A 19,696-nucleotide genomic window follows, 5' to 3' on the forward strand; every position below is an offset into this window, starting at 1 on the left:
CCTTTACACTTGGTCTCCCACACACACAACATATCTACATTTCTCCTCTCGATAATTTCAGCTAACTCTCTCCCTTTACCAGTTATGGTACCAACATTTAATGTATAAACGCTAACTTCCACTCTCTTCCACTTCTCCTTTTCCCTGCTATCTCAGTAGATGTCTTCCCCCTCTCATTCGCCTCCTTTGGCCAACAGTAGCCCAATTTCCACCGGTACCCTGTTGGCTAAAAATACCCGTGACAGTCGTTGGTAACCCGGGCCTCAAACAATTCAGTATGAAATTCTGGTTCGTGATCCGCATATTTGATTTGGCATGTTTTATGCTGGATGCCCTTCCTAATGCAACCCCTCCATTTACACAGCTTTGGACCAGCACTAAGAGTGCACTGCCTTAATGACTGGGTTAGACTAAAAAAAAACTGCATTACATTACATTCAATATGTTTTCTATGTTCACTTGTGAATAAAATATAGGTTAATGAGATCAAATCATTACTTCTGGGGGTTTTTTTTGTATAAATTTACACATTTACAATTTCCAAAAAATTGGGACAATGATAAAAAAGTATTCAAGTGTTCTTGTTAAAATGTCAGTAAGCATAGCTAATAATCAGTTCCCTTTCAGGAACTCGAGCTGCATTGCAATGCATTGGGAACACAACCACATTGTCCACGCTCTGAAATAATGTGTGTAATCCCGGAGGGGTGACTTCACGACCAAGTAGTATAAAAAGCACATGGAGTGAAGCTGGCACCAGCTTCTGTTTGGTCACAAAGCGCTCTGTGTGTTGTGTATATTGTCTGTCTATTGTTCGTCTAAGAAAGAAGAAAAAATAAATAAAAGCAAGCAAGAAAGTAAGGCACACTTTCTGGCTGTGTGTTCCTCCTTGCCCTCAAGCACCCTCCCTGGAAGATTCCTCAGAGGAAGGATCACCTCTCCTGGGTCAGGGGTGCCATAGTCCAACCCCGCCTGGATCTGTGGCCCCTGAGGGGGCACAACTCCAAGGTTCTGGCCTCTCTACCAAGGTGGTAGAGACTATTTTCCACTCCAGAGGTCCCTCCACGAGGAGGTCGTATGCCGCCAGATGGCGCCTGTTCTGTGCTCGGGTGTGAGAACAACCAGCTGGATCCAGTTCACTGCCCAGTTGGTTCAGTGTTGGAATTCCTCCAAGGACAGTTCGCCAAAGGGTTGGCTCCGTCCACCCTGAAAGTCTATGCAGCCATTTCGGTGTATCACGCCGCCGTAGTGAGGCAGTCTTTCATGATCCGTTTTCTTTGTGGCACCCGGAGGCTGAGGCCTGGATGGGACCTGGCCATCGTGTTGGGGGCTCTGTCTGAGCAATTTAAAATGTTATTTTAACATTCCTGAACATTCGGTCCCACTGCAGATTCCCACGAATTTTGAGATAATCCACAACTTGCTTTTAGTTCGGTTCCAAATGAGAAACCGCAAATTTCCAAACCATGAATTTTCGGGGGTTGACTGTATACAGAAAACCTTACTAACGAAGTGTTGGTCAAGTTAGAGTAATTCTCATCATTTCCAACTAATGTAAACTCCAGGGGCAATAAATATACATTCCTGAACGATATTGCATCAATTCCTGAACTGTGGCAAAGTGCATTATCCTGCCACTCATCATTATTGATGCCAAAGTTTCTAAAAAGTAAGTAAGTTTTTTTTCAAAAACAAGCTTTTGAATGGCCAGTGAGGAGACCTCAATCCAATTGAACATGTCTTCATTTACTGAAGATAAAACAGAAGATAGAAAGGCAAGCAGTAACTGGAGATGGCTGTGGTAAAGGCATAGCCAAAGCATCTCAAGGAAGATAACTTAGTTGCAAATTATCTGCATCCTTATATTCATAATTATTATTTTAATCTTTAGAATTGTTATTTAGTCCCCTTGCTTTTGAGTCTATTAAAATGGAGGTATTATCAAAAAAAGTTATAATTACAAAATAGTTAATTAAATATTTTTTGCATTGAAATTATGCACATTATACTTAGAACTATATAAATGTAGGTGCACCATTTTAAGTTATAAATCACATGGACCGAGTCATATATTTAAAAAGTAATTAAACAATACTAAATATTGAGATTAAGATAAGATGTATAGTCAATATTAAGAAAGCACACAAAAGGGAGTTTTGAGAATTCAATAAACATAAAACATACAAAAATAAGAGCAATTTTATTATGATTTTTTTTTTTTGACAAATACAAACACTAAAATGTCTAGGGAGTGTACAGCATTTAGGCTAAAAATGTAAAGACAATCTTTAAAGCACACATTAATTGCCATATTTACTACAGTTAAATCAAAAATGTGTCAAAAACATGACCGGCATTTAGATGTCATCAAATAGGTCATCAGGGTCTGGACTGGCTTGTATAGGCTGCTGAAATGGAACTTTACTTTCTTCTGATTTGGCTTCTTTAAGCAGATCATTCCTATAATTACATTACAATACTAGTTAGAATACTAGTAAGATAATTAATATGAAAACATCATTTGGAAGCTGTTTCAATTTTTTTTTTTACCAATCAGGTCAAATACTGTATTTTATTAATTATTGGAAGGGTTTAAAAATCCATTTTATGTTTTCAATTATTGTTAACTAATTGTTGTTAACTATTAACTTGTTATTGTTAGTTCCCATAATCATAGTTTACATAAAGGGAACTGATAAGTTAAGAGGAAGTCAGTCTAAAGTGCAATTAAAATTGTATTTGAACCAAGGATTGTAATTAATTCTACAATCAAAAAATTACAACAGACTGTTAAATAATCCGTTTTTGTAATTATTATTAAAGATCTACAGTGCAACCTCGATATTCGCTGGGGTCACGTTCTATGACCCCTCGTGAGTAACAAAGATCACAAGGTTTTGACTCTTCTTTTGATGGTTCCTTTTTCAAGGGGAATTGTACATGCACTGTACTGTAAACTCAACAAAATTGTGAATTACTTGTCATAATTGTTTTATTTACTACTTTAAATGAATAATACAATAATAAAATAGTTTTTTAAACCTTTTTTAAAGGTAATTTATTAGTGCAAACTCTGTTTTGAAATGTTACTACGAACTTTCGAGCTATAACTATCAGATTTTTCGCGAGTTACTCTCTCGGTTCCAAATGAAAAGTTGCAAACTATCGAGGTTCCACTGTATATAGTAGAATGTAAAGAATATACAAACTACACCTAAACACACACACACACACACACACACACACACACACACACACACACACACACACACACACAAATTATAAAAAACAAAAACAAACAAAAACAAACAAAAAAAAAAAAGGTGGCACATAAAATAATGCCTTTTGTCAGTAAAGTTTTCTTAGGTAAAGGAGCAGATCTGGATGGGTCAAGGATATATACAGTGTTTTTGTTGAACTGAGATATTTAGTCACACACACACCCCCCCCCCCCCCCCCCACTCTCACACATTAACTCAGGTTAGTTGACGCTGTGGCGGGCATATCCCAGGGATCCCTCATGTCCGTGTTACCTTTTGCTCTCCCTTTTAGATTTACTGCCATAGCTAGTCTTGCTGGAGTCCCTACCTACACTATGTACCATGTACACCATGTACTGTACAGTGTCCTAACATTTACTAAATTTGTTCCAGTACATATATTCACTTTTAATGTATGCACTTTTTTAACTTAATACTTAAAAGTAAAAACAAAAAAAAAAACAACAACAAATTTTATATATATATATATATATATATTAAAAAAAACACACACACACACACACACACACACACACACACACACACGCCTTTAGATCAGGGACAGGCTGGTTTGTTAAAAAGTAAAAACTATCATTGCAGAGAAGAAACAATGTTCAAACTCAGTAAAAAAGGAAAGTAGATTACAACCTTTACAAATGCATTAGACCACTATTAACACTTTAAAAAATATTAAAAACAGAAAATCAGGCAACAATCAATTGAGATCAAAATAACATCAATATCAACACTGTCAATCCAAAATACAAGCTATTTTAATAGATTTTCTATTCAAAAGTGTTAATCCCTGAGCTTCACAATACCTCGAATAAACACTAGCAATGAAGAGTTGCATACTGCAAGTAAATGTATATTAAATATAGGAACACTTCTTAAGTATGGTTTAGGAATAATAATATATGCATAAATAAAAATATATGTATAAAAATTATTTGATAGATAGATAGATAGATAGATAGATAGATAGATAGATAGATAGATAGATAGATAGATAGATAGATAGATAGATAGATAGATAGATAGATAGATAGATAGACTGAACAAAATTATAAACAACACTTTTGTTTTTGACCCCATTTTTCATGAGCAGAACTTAAAGGTTTAAGACTTTCTATATACACAAAAGGCCTATTTCTATCAAATATTGTGCATGCTGACTGCAGGAATGTGCATGAGAGCTGTTTGCTGTGAATTGAATGTTAATTTCTTTACCATAAGCATTCTCCAAAGGCGTTTCAGAGAATTTAGCAGTACATCCAACCGGCCTCACAACCGCAAACCATGTGTAACCACACCAGCCCAGGAACTCCACATCCAGCATCTTTACCTCCAAGATTGTCTAAGACCAGCCACCTAAACAGCTGCTGCAACAATTGGTTTGCATAACCAAAGAATTTATGCTCAAACTGTCAGAAACCATCTCAGGGAAGCTCATCTGCATGCTCATTGGGGTCTCGAGTTGACTGCAGTTCGTCGTCATAACCGACTTGACTGGGAAAATGCTCACATTCGATGGCGCCTGGAACTATGGGGAGGAGTTATCTTCACGGATGAATCCCGGTTTTCACTGTATGGGGCAGATGGCAGACAGTGTGTATGGCGTTGTGTGGGTGAGCGGTTTGCTGATGTCAGCGGTGTGGTTTGAGTGGCCCATGGTGGTGGTGTGGTAATGGTATTGGCAGGCATATGTTATGGACAACGAACACAGGTGCATTTTATTGATGGCGTTTTGAATGCACAGAGACACCATGACGCGATCCTGAGACCCATTGTTGTGCCATCCATCCATGATTATCACCTCATGTTGCAGCATGATAATGCACAACCCCATGTTGCAAGGATCTGTACACAATTCCTGGAAGCTGAAAATATTCCAGTTCTTGCATGGCCAGCATACTCAATGTCACCCATTAAGCATGTATGGGATGCGCTGGATCGGCGTATACGACAGCGTGTTCCAGTTCCTGCCAATATCCAGCAACTTCACACAGCCATTAAAGAGGAGTGGATCAACATTCGACAGGCCACAATGAACAACCTAAACAACTCTATGCGAAGATGTGTTGCACTGCATGAGGCAAATGGTGGTCACACCAGATACTGACTGGAATTTGGACCCCCCAATACAGTAAAAATGCACATTTTAGAGTTGCCTTCTATTGTGGCCAGCCTAAGGAACACCTGTGCAATAATCATGCTGTCTAATCAGCATCTTGATATGCCACACCTGTGGGTGAATGGATTATCTCGGCAAAGGAGAAGTGCGCACCAACACAGATTTGTAAACAATATTTGAGAGAAAAAGGACTTTTGTGTACATAGAATATTTCTTAGATCTTAGAGTTCAGCTCATAAAAAATGGGGGCAAAAACAAAATTATAATTTTGTTCAGTGTGTGTGTGTGTGTGTGTATGTGTGTTATGTATATACAAAAAAAAAATCCAACAAAATCCATTAACTACATGGCAAAACAAAACCCAAACAAAATCAAAATCCAAAACTACATGGCCCTGTGCGAAAAAGTGTTTGCCCCTAAACCTAATAACTGGTTGGGCCACCCTTAGCTGCAACAACGGTAATCAAGCATTTGCAAAAACTTGCAATGAGTCCGTTATATAGCACTGTGGAGGAATTTTGGCCGACTCAACTATGCAGAATTGTTGTAATTCAGCCACACTGGAGGGTTTTCAAGCATGAACCACCTTTTTAAGGTCATGCCACAGCATCGCAATAGAATTCAGCTCAGGACTTTGACTAGGCCACTCCAAAGTCTTCATTTTGTTTTTCTTCAGCCATACAGAGGTGACTTGCTGGTGTGTTTTGGATCATTGTCCTGCTGCAGAACCCAAGTTCACTGTAGCTTGAGGTCACAAACCGATGGTCGGACATTGTCCTTCAGGATTTTTTGGTAAACAGCTGAATTCATGGTTCTATTTATCACAGCAAGTCTTCCAGGTCCTGAAGCAGCAAAACAGCCCCAGACCATCACACTACCACCACCATATTTTACTGTTGGTATGATGTTCTTTTTCTGAAATGCAGTGTTACTTTTAAACCAGATGTAATGGGACACACACCTTCCAAAAAGTAAAACTTTTGTCTCATAAGTCCACAAAGTATTTTCCTAAAAGTCTTGGGGATCATCAAGGTGTTTTCTGGCAAAACTAAAACAAGCCTTTATGTTATTTTTGCTCAGCAGCGGGTTTCGTCTTATAACTCTGCCATGCAGATAATTTTTGCCCAGTCTCCTTCTTATGGTGGAGTCATGAACACAGACCTTAACTGAGGCAAGTAAAGCCTGCAGTTCTTTGGATGTTGTTGTGGGTTTTTTTTTATGACTTCTTAGATGAGCCGTCGCTGTGCTCTTGCGGTAAATTTGGTCGGCCGGCCACTCTTGGGAAGGTTCTCTTCTGTTCCATGTTTTTGCCATTTGTAAATATTGGCTCTCACTGTGGTTTGCAGGAGCCCCAAAGCTTTATAAATGGATTTATAACCTTTTCCAGACTGATAGAGCTCAATTACTTTCTTTCTCATATGTTTCTGAATTTCTTTGGCTCTCGGCATGATCTCTAGCTTTTGAGGATCTTTTGGTCTACTTCACTTTGTCAGGCAGGTCCTTTTTAAGAGATTTCTTGATTGCGAACAGGTGTGGCAGTAATCAGGCCTTTTACATAGGGCTATGTAGTTTTGTAACTGCATGTTGTGTTCACTTGTGTTATCTTTTACTAATATTTAAATTAGTTTGATGATCTGAAACATTAAAGTGTGACAAACATTTTTAAAAAAAAAAGAAAAAAAAAAGAAATCAGGAAGGAAAACTATATAAATCAGGAAGGAAAACTGAAATATACTTCAATATCATATATATATATATATATATATATATATATATATATATATATATATATATATATATACATATACACACACACACACACACACACACACACACACACACACACACACACACACACACACAGTATTTTACACTAATCCTAAAGTCTGAAGGTCTTACCATAAGGGCTGTCTCTGCTCAAGCGCTGGACTTTTTGTCTGGGATCCCAAGGGTGGAACTGCACGCTGACGCCGTTTGCGCCTTGGTGCCACATCCGCAATGTCATTTAGGCTGTCATCAATTGGGTTGCTTGTCAGTTCTTCCAAAAATCAATTTATAACAATTATTTATTACTGTGCACAACATTAAAGACTTACTCATAAAGAACATATTCATTTTTAATCACCGCATTATCTGTGTAAAGCTGCTTTGAGACAATGTTCATTGTTAAAAGCGCTATACAAATAAAAATGAATTGAATTGAATTAAAAGTTACACAATTAAAGTTCTTTTAGACCAAGTCTGGTTCGTGATCCTTATATTTGATTTGGCACAAGTTTTATGCTGGATGCCCTTCCTAACGCAACCCTCCAAATTCATCCAGGCTTGGGACCGGCACTAACAGCGCACTGGCTTGTGCAACCCTAATGGCTGGGTTCATGTAGGTCAAGTAGTACATCCAAATATGAAGCAGCCATATGTTAATTATTTTTACTAGTCGGTATAACACATTAGAATAGTAATGCTGATTGTTTTTGTCAGGGGTCTACAGCCGGAAGTCAGTGATAACAGTTTCCTTTTCTAATTCTATTTTTTTTCTTTTTCCACTGTGCTGCTATATAACCTGTTATCATGTGGGCTGTGTCAATGGGCAAAGTAACCTTTGTTATTTATGTAATTATTATTATTTATTTTTTTCACAAAACATTATGACAATTATGATTCAGTGAAATAAATTGAATAAAATTACAAAAGTAGAAAAAAAGGTGATATCTGAATATCTGTGAAAACAATTCAAACATCTATTGACCTAAAATTTCAATGAAAGTTTGACAGATAAATAACACCCATTGATAAGGTGTTAATGTGTTAAAAACTCTACAAGATAGAACATGCTTGAACATATACACATTAACAAAATAAATAACTAAAATAAAGACATCTATATAATTGTGCTTTTCCAGTTTGTGGAAGACTGTATAAGGGGTGTGATGGTCATATGGCCAAATTTGTGTAATCAATAGAAAAGTTAAGGGAAACTTGCAAAATGCTGTTGAGCAGTGGTAGGTTCTGGTGTAAAAGTGGCTCTTTAAGTTCCAGTGGAAGTCAGGCATAATATCTTTTAAACCATAAAATATATAAATATGCAGTAAGCTGTGAATAGATTTGTACTCACAAGATATTCTTATATGCACTGAGGTCAATAAACTAAAAAATGTAAATGTAATTCTACTCAACCTTGATTGCTAGATATCTGGTTTTTAGTTTTTGTATCCCCATCCTCTTCCTCATCTGTGGTGTATCCATAGTAACTCTCTTCAGATTTCTCATCTGCATGCTCATTTACTCCATGACAGACTTCATCTTTCTTACATCTTGGGGGGGGGGCGGGGGGGCGGAGGAGTAAATATAAGTAGGAAAAGTAAATATATCAAACAAGTAAATATATCAAACATTGTGGTTTTGATTGTTACAGGTCCTTGAGAATACCCACCGCCATTATCCACTGATGTTTTGGGTTAAGCCTCTACTGGTGGCTGTACCTCTGGCTTAATTTACTTTTAATTTCAAATTAAATTTGTATGCGAAATGGTTTATCAAAACAAATAATCAGTATTTTTGCTCCACATTAAGCAATCCTATTACATTTATGAATGTTTTATCATCACCCTAATTATGCAGGTAAGCATCGATCGGTCTGTTTTATAAGTTGAAGGCAAGAAAACCTGGTCAAACCAAAAAACTTTTTTCGCATCCACTTTAAGTATACCTTAGCAGTGTACATCACGTAGATACTTTAACTTAAAAATGTTATAGAGTGTTGCTGAAATGTGCTAGTGAAAATATATTTTCCAACAGGTTCTCAAGTAGTTCTCAAAACTACAGTGTTGCCTCCTTCCTGATTTCATTTTTTTTTTTTTTTTTTTTTTTTATGTTTGCACACTAATTTTTCAGATCATCAAACTAATTTTAATATTAGTAAAGGATTACACAAATGACAGTTTTTAAATGAAGGTTTTTATTTTTGAGGGATAACAAAATCCAAAACTACATGGCCCTGTGTGAAAAAGTGTTTACCCCCTGTTAAAACTGTGCTTTATCACACCTGAGTTCAATTTCTCTAGCCACACCCAGGCCTGATTACTGCCACACCTGTTCAGAATCAAGAAATCTCTGCTGAGCAAAAAGAACATAAACGCTCGTCTCGGTTTTGCCAGAGAACATCTTGATGATACCCAAGATACTCTGTGGACTGACGAGACAAAAGTTGAACTTTTTGGAAGGTGTGTGTCCCATTACACACACCGCATTTCAGAAAAAAACAGTAGAATATGGTGGTGGTATTGTAATGGTCCGGAGCTGTTTTGCTGCTTCAGGACCTGGAAGACTTTCTGTGATAAATGCAACCATGAATTCTGCTGTTTACCAAAAAATGCTGAAGGAGAATGTCCGGCCATCTGTTTGTGACCTCAAGTTGAAGCGAATTTGGGTTCTGCAGCTGGACAATGATCCAAAACACACCAGCAAGTCCACCTCTGAATGGCTGAAGAAAACCAAAATGAAGACTTTGGAGTGGCCTAGTCAAAGTCCTGAGCTGAATCCTATTGAGATGCTGTGGCATGACCTTAAAAAGGCAGTTCATGCTCGAAAACCCTCCAATGTGGCTGAATTAGAACAATTCTGCAATTAGTTTGATGATCTGAAACATTTAAGTGTGGCAAACATGCAAAAAAAAAAAAAGAAATCAGGAAGGGAGCAAACACTTTCACACCACTGTATATTACATGTGCATATCATTCGTTTTATACAATATTTTGACTGATTGTGTAATTGGCTGTATTGACTTTTTTGTAATTGACTCCTTTTTTTATTCTATGATATTTCAGTAGCTCTTTTATTCAAAATTAAGTACTAAGAATTCAGAATTAATTCAAAATGAATTCTGTGAAATTGTTTTTCAAAGATATAGTATGTCATCCATTAGGATTTCTTACCTGTGGTTTTTGTCTTTTATATTATTCTGCAGCTGTTTAATCATCTCATGTAAAGTGCGTATCTTAGCCTTTTTCCCATTAAGAATTACCACAAAGCGGTTGTACAGCTCCCTCTCCATCGTCTCTTTTTCTTCGATATATCTCTCCATTCTACGGAATGATATCAAAGACACTCAAGTTTATATGCATTAATATATATATATTTTTTTATAATCATTAAAATGTTAATAAAATGTCAATAAAAAGTTGGTAATTAATAGGCTGGCAATAAAGAAACCATTTCCTAATTAAGATTTGTCACAAGCTAAACTATAGCAGGCAGCAAGATGTTTTACATTTACTTCTAAATACAACCAAAAGTATTGGAACAGCAAAGCCAATTATATATTTATTTTTCTATACACTGAAGACATTTGGTTTAAAGTAAAAAATAAATAAAAATCAGTATAAAAGATTATTGATCAGAAGTTCAGCTTTTAACATGACACATTTGGTGGCTGACTACCCAATTTTTGGTGCACAAAAGTATAGGAACAGATGTTTTTATAGTACATCAAACTTTATATTTGATCACATAGCCCTTGCTTGCAATAACTGCATTAAATCAGTGTCATGACTAATACGATTGTTTTCTACATCTGTAATACTTTTACAAGTCAATTTATCCACTATATTTTATATTAAGTCCTTCACTGTGTTAGCCTTGTGCTTTGTGCCAATGTCTTGCTGCATGATGAATTTCTTCCCAATAAGATTGGATGCAAGTCTCTGTTAATCGACAAACAGAATGTTTTTAAGACTTCTGAATTTATTCTGCTTCTTCTTTTAATTATTGTGCCTATTCCAGAAGCAGCCATTCAAGTCCAAGCCATGTGATGACTTCCACCTATGAGTTTGCATGTTTTGGATTATGAACAGAGCCTTTCTTTCTCCATACACTAGCCTTATAATCACTTGGGTAAATGTTAATCTTTGTTTCATAAATTCTCATATTCTGAATCTTATTGCCCTATGAGTTGCTAATGCTAATTGCTCATGTATTATTTATACTTTTGATGCCTTCTTTGAATTGACTTTTATCAATATGCATTATAGACAATATAGTCCCTCTTTTATCAGCATCAAAACAGACTTCTGTTCGCCAGTAGACAACTAAATGGTTTTCATTTTTGTTTTATTCTTTGGAACCACAAAGAGTTATCTTGGTCAAATTCCACATCTCAAACCAAGAGTTAATATTCAGAGATATTACATAGATAGGTTAAACTAGCTTCATAACAAGAAACACCTGGCAGGAATGTGTTCCAATTCTGACCACTTGAAAATAGGGGACTATATGCATGTGAAGCATAATGGACTTCCATTTGACAAAACATAACATCTTTAGGATAAAGGCAAATATCAAAAGAAAAATTATACTAGTTATGATTTACTCTGTAGTTATATTTTCCTGCTCATTTCTTAGTCTCTGGTTCTCCTTGTGCACATCTTGTATCTTGATTTGCAGGCGAGCACTGCAATCTAAGCCATAACTTATGAGTTCCTTTATGACTTTAGTGGGCTCTGGCACAGGTAACAGTTCCACCATGCCAAATTTAAACTGAAAACAAAAAACAACAATTATTACAACAAACATTACAATTTGTTGGCAGCATATTAAAATTATCAATATTAATCTGTACAATTGATATTGTTCCAGAAGTCTTGTGTTTTTTCCAGGTGCAACCCTGCAAACCTGAACATGCAGTAGCTGCTACTTACCCTCTTTATTACTATGAAAGCAATGTGTCCTAAGTTTCACAAATGCATTTATCTTTTTTAAATAGATCATTTTAAGGCCAGCTAAAAATAATTTATAAAAATAAGTCTTGCTAAGGGTCAGATGATTATTGCATGAATGGTTTTATGTACCATGGCGCAATAATCATCTGGCCCTTAGCAATACTTTGACATGAATATGAAATTATATATACAGGAGACAAAACAAACTTGTACCCATTGAAACACAAAAAACTATTTAGACAGTAAATCATCCACCTTTATTCATAAGACCTATATGTTAAAAATAATTTGTATTTACCAAGTTAACATCAAGACAGATAAGTCCCTATAAGTTTAAAGGGAAGCTCCTTTACATTAGTCAATGCAACAAACCGTACAACATAATAGAAAACAATCATCTTTACTCAAAATGTACTAATTTACCTATATCCCAAGAAAGATAAAGGAACATGATACAAGCAAACCAAAGCATCCCACTCACTGACATGTCGCTCTGAACTTTCTCATAAGATAGCTGCAACGTAGAGCTTCCAGAATGCCTGGGTGTCAAATTAAAACTGTAGCGCTGATCTGGCTGTCCCTCTCCAGTCAAAATCTGGTGCAGATCATTAACATACTTCTCTTTCGGCATCTCCATCTCCTGGGCCTCCCTGCTGACATCCTCCTCTGAAACTAATGACACCACACAAGATTATGGATGCATGTGCTTGATATATAGAGATAAATTATGTTAAGGCAACTGATAACTGATGTAAAATAAATACCTTCACCACTCCAGGCAGACACACCATTACAAAGCAGAACAACAAAACCAGCTCCAAGGTTTTTGGTCCATTCTAATTTGAGGTAGAATGTGCTCTCAGGTGTAGACGCTATGGATATTTCACGTACAGTGACCTTCATGACTAATGAAGTTGCTTGAATCTAAAACATAATTATTTTTTTGCCATCAGACTTTAAGGCAAAAGAGTAATGAGCATAAATGCATGCAGACTATAACACTTCTACTTTGCTTCTTTTTACAATGTCTGGCTGTCTTTGTATTTAGTGTTCAATAACTGTGAAACTTGAACTTGATGACCCTTTGGATTTTACAGTAATTAGTTGTTATGTAAAGGTTTTTCTTTCTCAAATTAGCAGTGTTGTCAGGCATTTAATATACAGTGCCCATCTAAAGGTATTGCATTAGCGACACCAATTTTGCTATACATAATTATATTTGGATTTGAGACCAAAATTGATTAATTTGAATTTTGTGAGATTAAAGTCATAGAACCTTCTCCGCTTATCATAGTCATTAAGTCCCTTGCCTTTTTCCAACAGACCTATAATCAAGCTCTTCTCAAGATTTGCTGTAAAACAAGAGCAGTAGCCAAGGAGCAGGACAAGAACCAACATATGCTCCAGATGCTACTGCAACTGACCATGCCTACACCTCTGTGGCTGATCTAGCTAGCCTGCTCCTGTAGCCCAAATCTTCACAGTAAATGTTATGTATCGGCCCAATTCCTTTGCTGTTGAAAGAAGCCCAGCTCACTGCAAAGCAGCTGCCACAAAATAAAAGGAAAAGGGTGTTGCAATGGGTCCCTAAAACTTAGGTGGTTTCTTTTCTCATTTATTTCTTTGTTTCTTCCTTCCAACTCCAGACGGAGAGGGGAAAGAACAAAACCCTAAATTTTATCCCTTTAGCCTCTTCCTGATGGAGTATGAAATAGCTGTCCTGGGGCTGCTTCAACCACACACTGAAGAATTGTTACAATCCTGGCTGTGCAGCTTCTAAACTACACTGTAATGTAATCACTGTAATGTTTTAAGTTTAGCCTTTTTTTTTTTTTTTTTTTTTTTTAATAGATCGGACATTCATTTGGAGACGATCTGGTGAGTCCAGCTCTCTTCCCCAGTAAGCTGATAACTTGATTACATGATTTGTGGGTCTCGCTGGTGTAAGTTTGGACTAATTAAACTCCAAGAGACTGAATCTAAGCTCAAAGTTAGCCAATATACAGCATTTTAAATTGTTAAGAATAAGTAAATGGCAAATCTACAGGAAGAGTACACAGAGACTGGGCTAAGACAGAAGATGAAAAGCATGCAGTTGGACACATCCATAATCTCCTGGGCAGAGATGGGAAGTAAAAAATACACATACTTTGTTACTGTACTTAAGTAGATTTTTCTAGTATCAATACTTCAATTCACTATCTATTTTTCAGACAACTTTAAAAAAATTTTACACAAATCTCTGTACTTTCTACTTCTTACATTTTCAAACCTGGCTCGCTACTTTAGTTTTAATCTATTTGGTGACATGATCAATATTTTTTCTTCTTATTGCGTGCCATTTTCAGCCCATCAACTTGTCATACCACTAGTGTATCATTTACTGGATATCAGGCACCACAGACATAGGCTAGCCTATAAAGCTAACAACGAACAAGGCAGAAGGCAACAAGAATTGCTAACGTGGATGAGACAGAGGTAGTCGATGATGTAAACATGACTTTGAACAGAGACATTCCTGCTCAAGTGATCATCTTTTCTTTGCTTGTGCTCTATATGGTTGTTCAGCCTGGAAACCTTAGATAATTAGAAAATGTAAAATTATTTTGTATTAATAAGATGAGGTCCAGTTACCAGTGACACTAAAACGGGTAGTAGCAATGACTACTGTGTACTTAAGTACATGTCAGCGCCCAGACTTCTTTACTTTAACTTGAGTGAAAAAGTGTAGTCAGTACTTCAACTTTTACCAGGGTCTTTTAAATCATAAGTATCTGTACTTCTACTTGAGTGAAGGATGTGTGTACTTTTGCCACCTCTGCTTCTGGGTCACTGTGGTCACCATGACGGTTAGACCCCAACTTGTGCGGCCAAAAATGTTTTCAGTGGCTGATACGACTATAAGAAGTTTGTATTTAACTTTCTTGATTTCCTAATTTTTAATGATTTATATAACTCTTTGTTTGCCTGTAAAACAGATTTAAAATACAATTTCTTCCCTTCAGAGGTAATTTGCCTCTGCAACGCGGAAATAGCACGGAAGCTTTTATCAAAGCTTGTCTTTTGTTCCTGTCAAAGCACAGCAAGCTCATGAAAAGGTATTTAAAAGCACAATTCCAGCCTTGAATGCCCATTGGGCATGTTTGATTAATTGGAACATTAATGCAAAATTCTGGACTGAAATTTCAGCATAGCAAAACAGCGTAGAGTTACTTGATAACATGCTAGCCAGCGGACATTAGCGAGTAGTTTGGCATCGAGCTGAAATAACGAATTAAAGCGAATGTTGTTAAAAACGCATGTAAATTGAGACGCTGCTTGCAGTATGCGGGGTATTGTTAATTAGATTTAATTTCGTAAACGGTACTTGGCGAATAGGAATTCCAGGTCAAGGAGGCAATTTATTTGGCGTTTCCCGGTTGGGAACTACAAGTTGCGACCTCGAATCAAACGCAGCATTATATTACACGTAACCGACATATGATACAATGTTCAAATGTTAAAATAGTGCTATAGATATAAAATAGTCTTCCTCCAGATTGGGACCCAGTTGAATTTAAGTATAATCCTCAGAAAATGCGGACACTCTTCGCTACGTCTGAATCAGGAATTATTCCGCTGGGCTGAACGAATCGTATTACATTTTCGCCTATATGAATGTTGGATAAAAGTTTACATTTGTAAGTTGGGTAGTACGTACCTGCCAAATGGCTTGTTGGCAAGTGAAATGCAGTGTTCAGCAATGCAAGATTTTAATTTACCTCATCATAGAATTGTAATTGGATTATGTAGAGGGCAAATGTATGTTTGTAAGTAACTGCTTACTCTTCGCATATTTTGCGAATTTTCTATCCGCCCGACAGGCACCTGTAGTTTCGCCATATCCTCCCTACACAGGAAGTGTGAGGTGGCCGATTGACGCTATCGAAATGGTAAGGCATTCGTTTTATTTTCCCTGTCTAATGTTTTAATCAGGAGAATAACTGCGCTTTTACGATTTTAAATGCTACATTATCCAATATTTCACATCAGTGTAGTTGATGGCAAAACAGTGGTTCATTTGAAGCTGTTAAAAATTCTTTAATTAGCCCAATGTAGCTAAATAGAATAAAAGTATGATACGACGGTGTATAGAGGCTCTTCAGGGTTGGCGCTCTCCTGTGGCTTGCGGCTGCTCACTGCAACAAAGCGCACTCATTAGCCAGTTTTGATTTTATTTTATTTTTTATAATAGAAAGAAGCCTATAAATAGATTTAATCATCTTAGTTATCTTATGATAGGAAATACTAGATAACTTGGCTAAATTAACACATTTGTAGAAACTAGTAGGGACGATTGCCTGCCTTTTGTTACTGTTCAGCATGCTATTGCTGTATAATGACGTCTCTAATTTCTTTACAGTCTGCCATATTCAATTTCCAGAGTTTACTCACTGTAATCTTGCTGCTAATTTGCACCTGTGCATACATAAGAGCCCTAGCACCAAGTCTGCTCGATAAGAACAAAACAGGGTATGTATTTAAAGTTTGAAATTCAAGGCTGTTTTCCATCTTACAATTATAAATTCTGTCACTACTGTCTGTTTTAAAAATATAAAAATATGTATTATTTAAAAATCATGTAATTTTTTTAGCATTAGAAAATGTAAACATTTTGAAACATCAAACAGCATCCGTTGGTTAAATATATTAAATAACTAAAAAAAAATATAAAATCACTTTTTTTTTTTTTTTTTTTTTTTTTTACAGATTTCTTGGGATATTCTGGAAATGTGCAAGAATAGGTATGATTCATTTTTATGTATTATATAGAGCATATAGAGCATTTGCTATGATAATTAAAAATTGTGATTCAACTTTTTAATTTTGTCTTCTATTATATTTTAGGTGAACGAAAAAGTCCTTATGTGGCCTGTTGCTGTATCATCATGGCTTTCAGTATTTTATTTTCAGAGTAGCTGCAGTCTAAATAAAACCTTTGAACAGAAGCCTCCACACCTTTTTTTTGTAATTTCGTTTGTTTTTAAATTAAAAAAAAATAATAACTTACTTATTAACTGACTTATTATGCCTGTTTCCCTGCTTTGCTGGCCTTTTTAGTAAACATTAATTCATGTATGTTCTTGGTTGCTAATAAAATGTGTGGAATTTTAGAAAGAAACTGAGCTCCCTCCCTTTGCAGTATTCCTGTTAACTGTTTTTTTTTAAATACAATTAACAATCAATCACATACTAACCCAATTATAACCTAAACCTTCTCATCTACACAATCGTGTATTTTTGATGCAAGTATGGATGGCTGTACATTATATACTGCTCAGCCACAGTAGTAAAACCACTGACAAGTGAAGTGAGTTGCATATGGAGCCAAGACAGTAATTAATTTTTTTTTTTTACTTATGATTTTTTCCGTCATCTGAAATATGGTGAACATGGCAATTTTGATAAATGGGTTGAGGCACAAAATTATTTCAACCAACTGGAGAAGTTAACACACAAGTATTGAAAAATAAGAGAACATAGCAAAATAAATTAGCATCAACAGCAATTAGAGATGTAATTAAAAAATTGCTGATATGTATACAACAGTGTCTGTAGATGACACAGAATAGTGTGAAAAACAAAAAAAACATTGAGTGACAAAGAAATGCCTTATTGATAAAAAAAAATTATAATTCAGCAGAAATTGGACAAATTGGTTTCATATGCCTAAATAGTCAATTCAAAATATTTAATCTGGCAGAAAAAAGCAGCAAGACCTCATTGTCTACCATGAGCATAGGTTTACCCAAACCGAACTGCTTAGAACCCTCAAATGTTTGTTTTCCACATTCCATTTCTAGTGTGCCGTTTGTAAAATCCTTGCTGTTGTTAAAATGCTGACATTTATAAAGAAAAAACTTATAGGCATCAAACTTGCACATTCTTTTATACAAGTTTATAACCACGTTATCTGTGTAAAACAGCATACAATGTACATTGTAAAAGTGCTATACAAATTAAAATGAATTGAATTAAACATTGCTGTTAAACAAAAAAAAGCTGTGGATGCTGTCTGACCTAATATAGTGCATCTGGAACGTATTCACAGCTTCAACTTTTCCACATTTTATGTTACAGCCTTATTCCAAAATAGATAAAATTCATTATTTTCCTAAAAATTCTACAAACAATACCCCATAATGACAGTGTGAAAGAAGTTTGTTTGAAATCTTTACAAATGTATTATTAAAAAAAATCGAATTTTCTTTTTGTTAAATCACCTTTGCACCAATCCCAGCCTCAAGTCATTTCGAGTATGCTACAAGCTTGGCACACCTATTATGTTCCAATTCTTCTTTGCAGAACTTCTCAAGCTCCATAAGGTTGAATGGGAAGCGTTGGTGCACAACCATTTTCAGATCTCTCCAGAGATATTCAGTCGGTTTTAAGTCTGGGCTCTGGCTGGGCCACACAAGGACATTCACAGAGTTGTCACGTAGCCACTCCTTTGTTATCTTGGCTGTGTGCTTAGAGTTGTTGTTAATAATAATGAGTAGTGCCTGGTTTACTCCAGACATGCTTGGCATTCAAAGAGTTCAATCTTTCTCATGGTCTGAGAGTCCTTCTGGTGCCTTTTGGCAAACACCTGGTGGGCTGTCATGTGCCTTTTACTGAGGTGTGACTTCAGGTCTACAGACAATTCCTTGGACTTCATGGCTTGGCACTATTATCCGTGGGACCTTATATAGACAGTTGTGTGCCCTTTCCAAAGCATGTCCAATCAACTGAATTTACCACAGGTGGACTTCAGTCAAGTTGTATGGATCAGGATCAGTGGAAACAGGATGCACCAGGGCTCAATTTTGAGTGTCATGGCAAAGGCTGTGGATACTTGGGTACATGTGATTTATTTAATATTTTATTTTTAATAAATTTGCAAAGATTTCAAACTAACTTCTTTCACATTGAGGTATTGTTTGTAGAATCTTTAGGAAAATTCTGAATTTAATTCATTTTGGATTAAGGCTGTAACAGCTAAAGTGTGGAAAAAGTGAAGCGATGTGAATACTTTCCAGATGTACTGTAAATCCAAGACTTTTAATTTTGTTTGTCTTATATTTCTTCTGAAATTCAGTCGTGTCACAAATATTAAGTTAGTAATGAAGTAATGAAAAGCATGTAATAAGAAAAAGTTGACATTGTTTACCCAATAAAAAAGTTTTTAAGTTAATTAATGTGACATCATTATGCTTAGCTCTTTGTATGATAAAATAATTTTCATATAAAAAATTTAACCTTACATTTATTCTATATTCAAGTCAAGTAGGATTTTATTGAAATTCCAACTATATACAGTGAAATGAAAGAAACCCCCCCCCTCCCCCCAGGACCAAGACTACATAAGACAACATAGCTACTTTGATTTCAAATCCCACATTTAATGCGAGTTTAAATCTTGTATTTACTACTCCCCCACCCGCCAAAAAGTCGTGCACAGTTTTTGCAATACACTGACGGTTTGACATCAAAAGAAGAATGACACAATAGAATTTCATCTTTAATTTAATGAAATAACACATTTATATACACCTTGCAGAATCTGT

The 19,696-nt window shown here is 35.9% G+C and overlaps 2 protein-coding genes across 5 annotated transcripts; one reads left to right on the forward strand and one right to left on the reverse strand.

The window, feature by feature from the left end:
* Positions 1-2,181: 2,181 nt before the first annotated feature.
* Positions 2,182-15,950, reverse strand: xrcc4 (X-ray repair complementing defective repair in Chinese hamster cells 4). 2 transcript variants are annotated; one of them, XM_083569164.1, is made up of 8 exons: positions 15,811-15,950; positions 12,875-13,034; positions 12,592-12,782; positions 11,762-11,928; positions 10,329-10,478; positions 8,572-8,708; positions 7,294-7,432; positions 2,182-2,460 (listed from the first exon to the last, which is right to left on the reverse strand). In XM_083569164.1, the coding sequence occupies exons 2-8, from the start codon at positions 13,011-13,013 to the stop codon at positions 2,358-2,360; spliced, it is 1,026 nt and encodes a 341-aa protein (XP_083425290.1). In that variant the 5' UTR covers positions 13,014-13,034; positions 15,811-15,950; the 3' UTR covers positions 2,182-2,357. The 2 variants fall into 2 exon arrangements, with proteins under 2 accessions (XP_083425290.1, XP_083425291.1); XM_083569165.1 differs by having other exon boundaries at positions 12,875-12,982; positions 15,811-15,949.
* Positions 13,998-19,323, forward strand: tmem167a (transmembrane protein 167A; the record flags this gene model as incomplete). 3 transcript variants are annotated; one of them, XM_083569217.1, is made up of 5 exons in its annotated part: positions 13,998-15,208; positions 15,974-16,042; positions 16,513-16,622; positions 16,860-16,894; positions 16,998-19,323. In XM_083569217.1, the coding sequence occupies 4 exons, from the start codon at positions 16,040-16,042 to the stop codon at positions 17,066-17,068; spliced, it is 219 nt and encodes a 72-aa protein (XP_083425343.1). In that variant the 3' UTR covers positions 17,069-19,323. The 3 variants fall into 3 exon arrangements, with proteins under 3 accessions (XP_083425343.1, XP_083425344.1, XP_083425342.1); XM_083569218.1 differs by lacking the exon at positions 13,998-15,208 and adding an exon at positions 15,484-15,562; XM_083569216.1 differs by lacking the exon at positions 13,998-15,208 and having other exon boundaries at positions 15,914-16,042.
* Between the last annotated feature and the right edge of the window lie 373 nt (positions 19,324-19,696).

This window comes from Silurus aristotelis (assembly GCF_946808225.1).
Source record: "Silurus aristotelis genome assembly, chromosome: 18".
In the NCBI taxonomy this organism is placed as follows: domain Eukaryota; kingdom Metazoa; phylum Chordata; class Actinopteri; order Siluriformes; family Siluridae; genus Silurus; species Silurus aristotelis.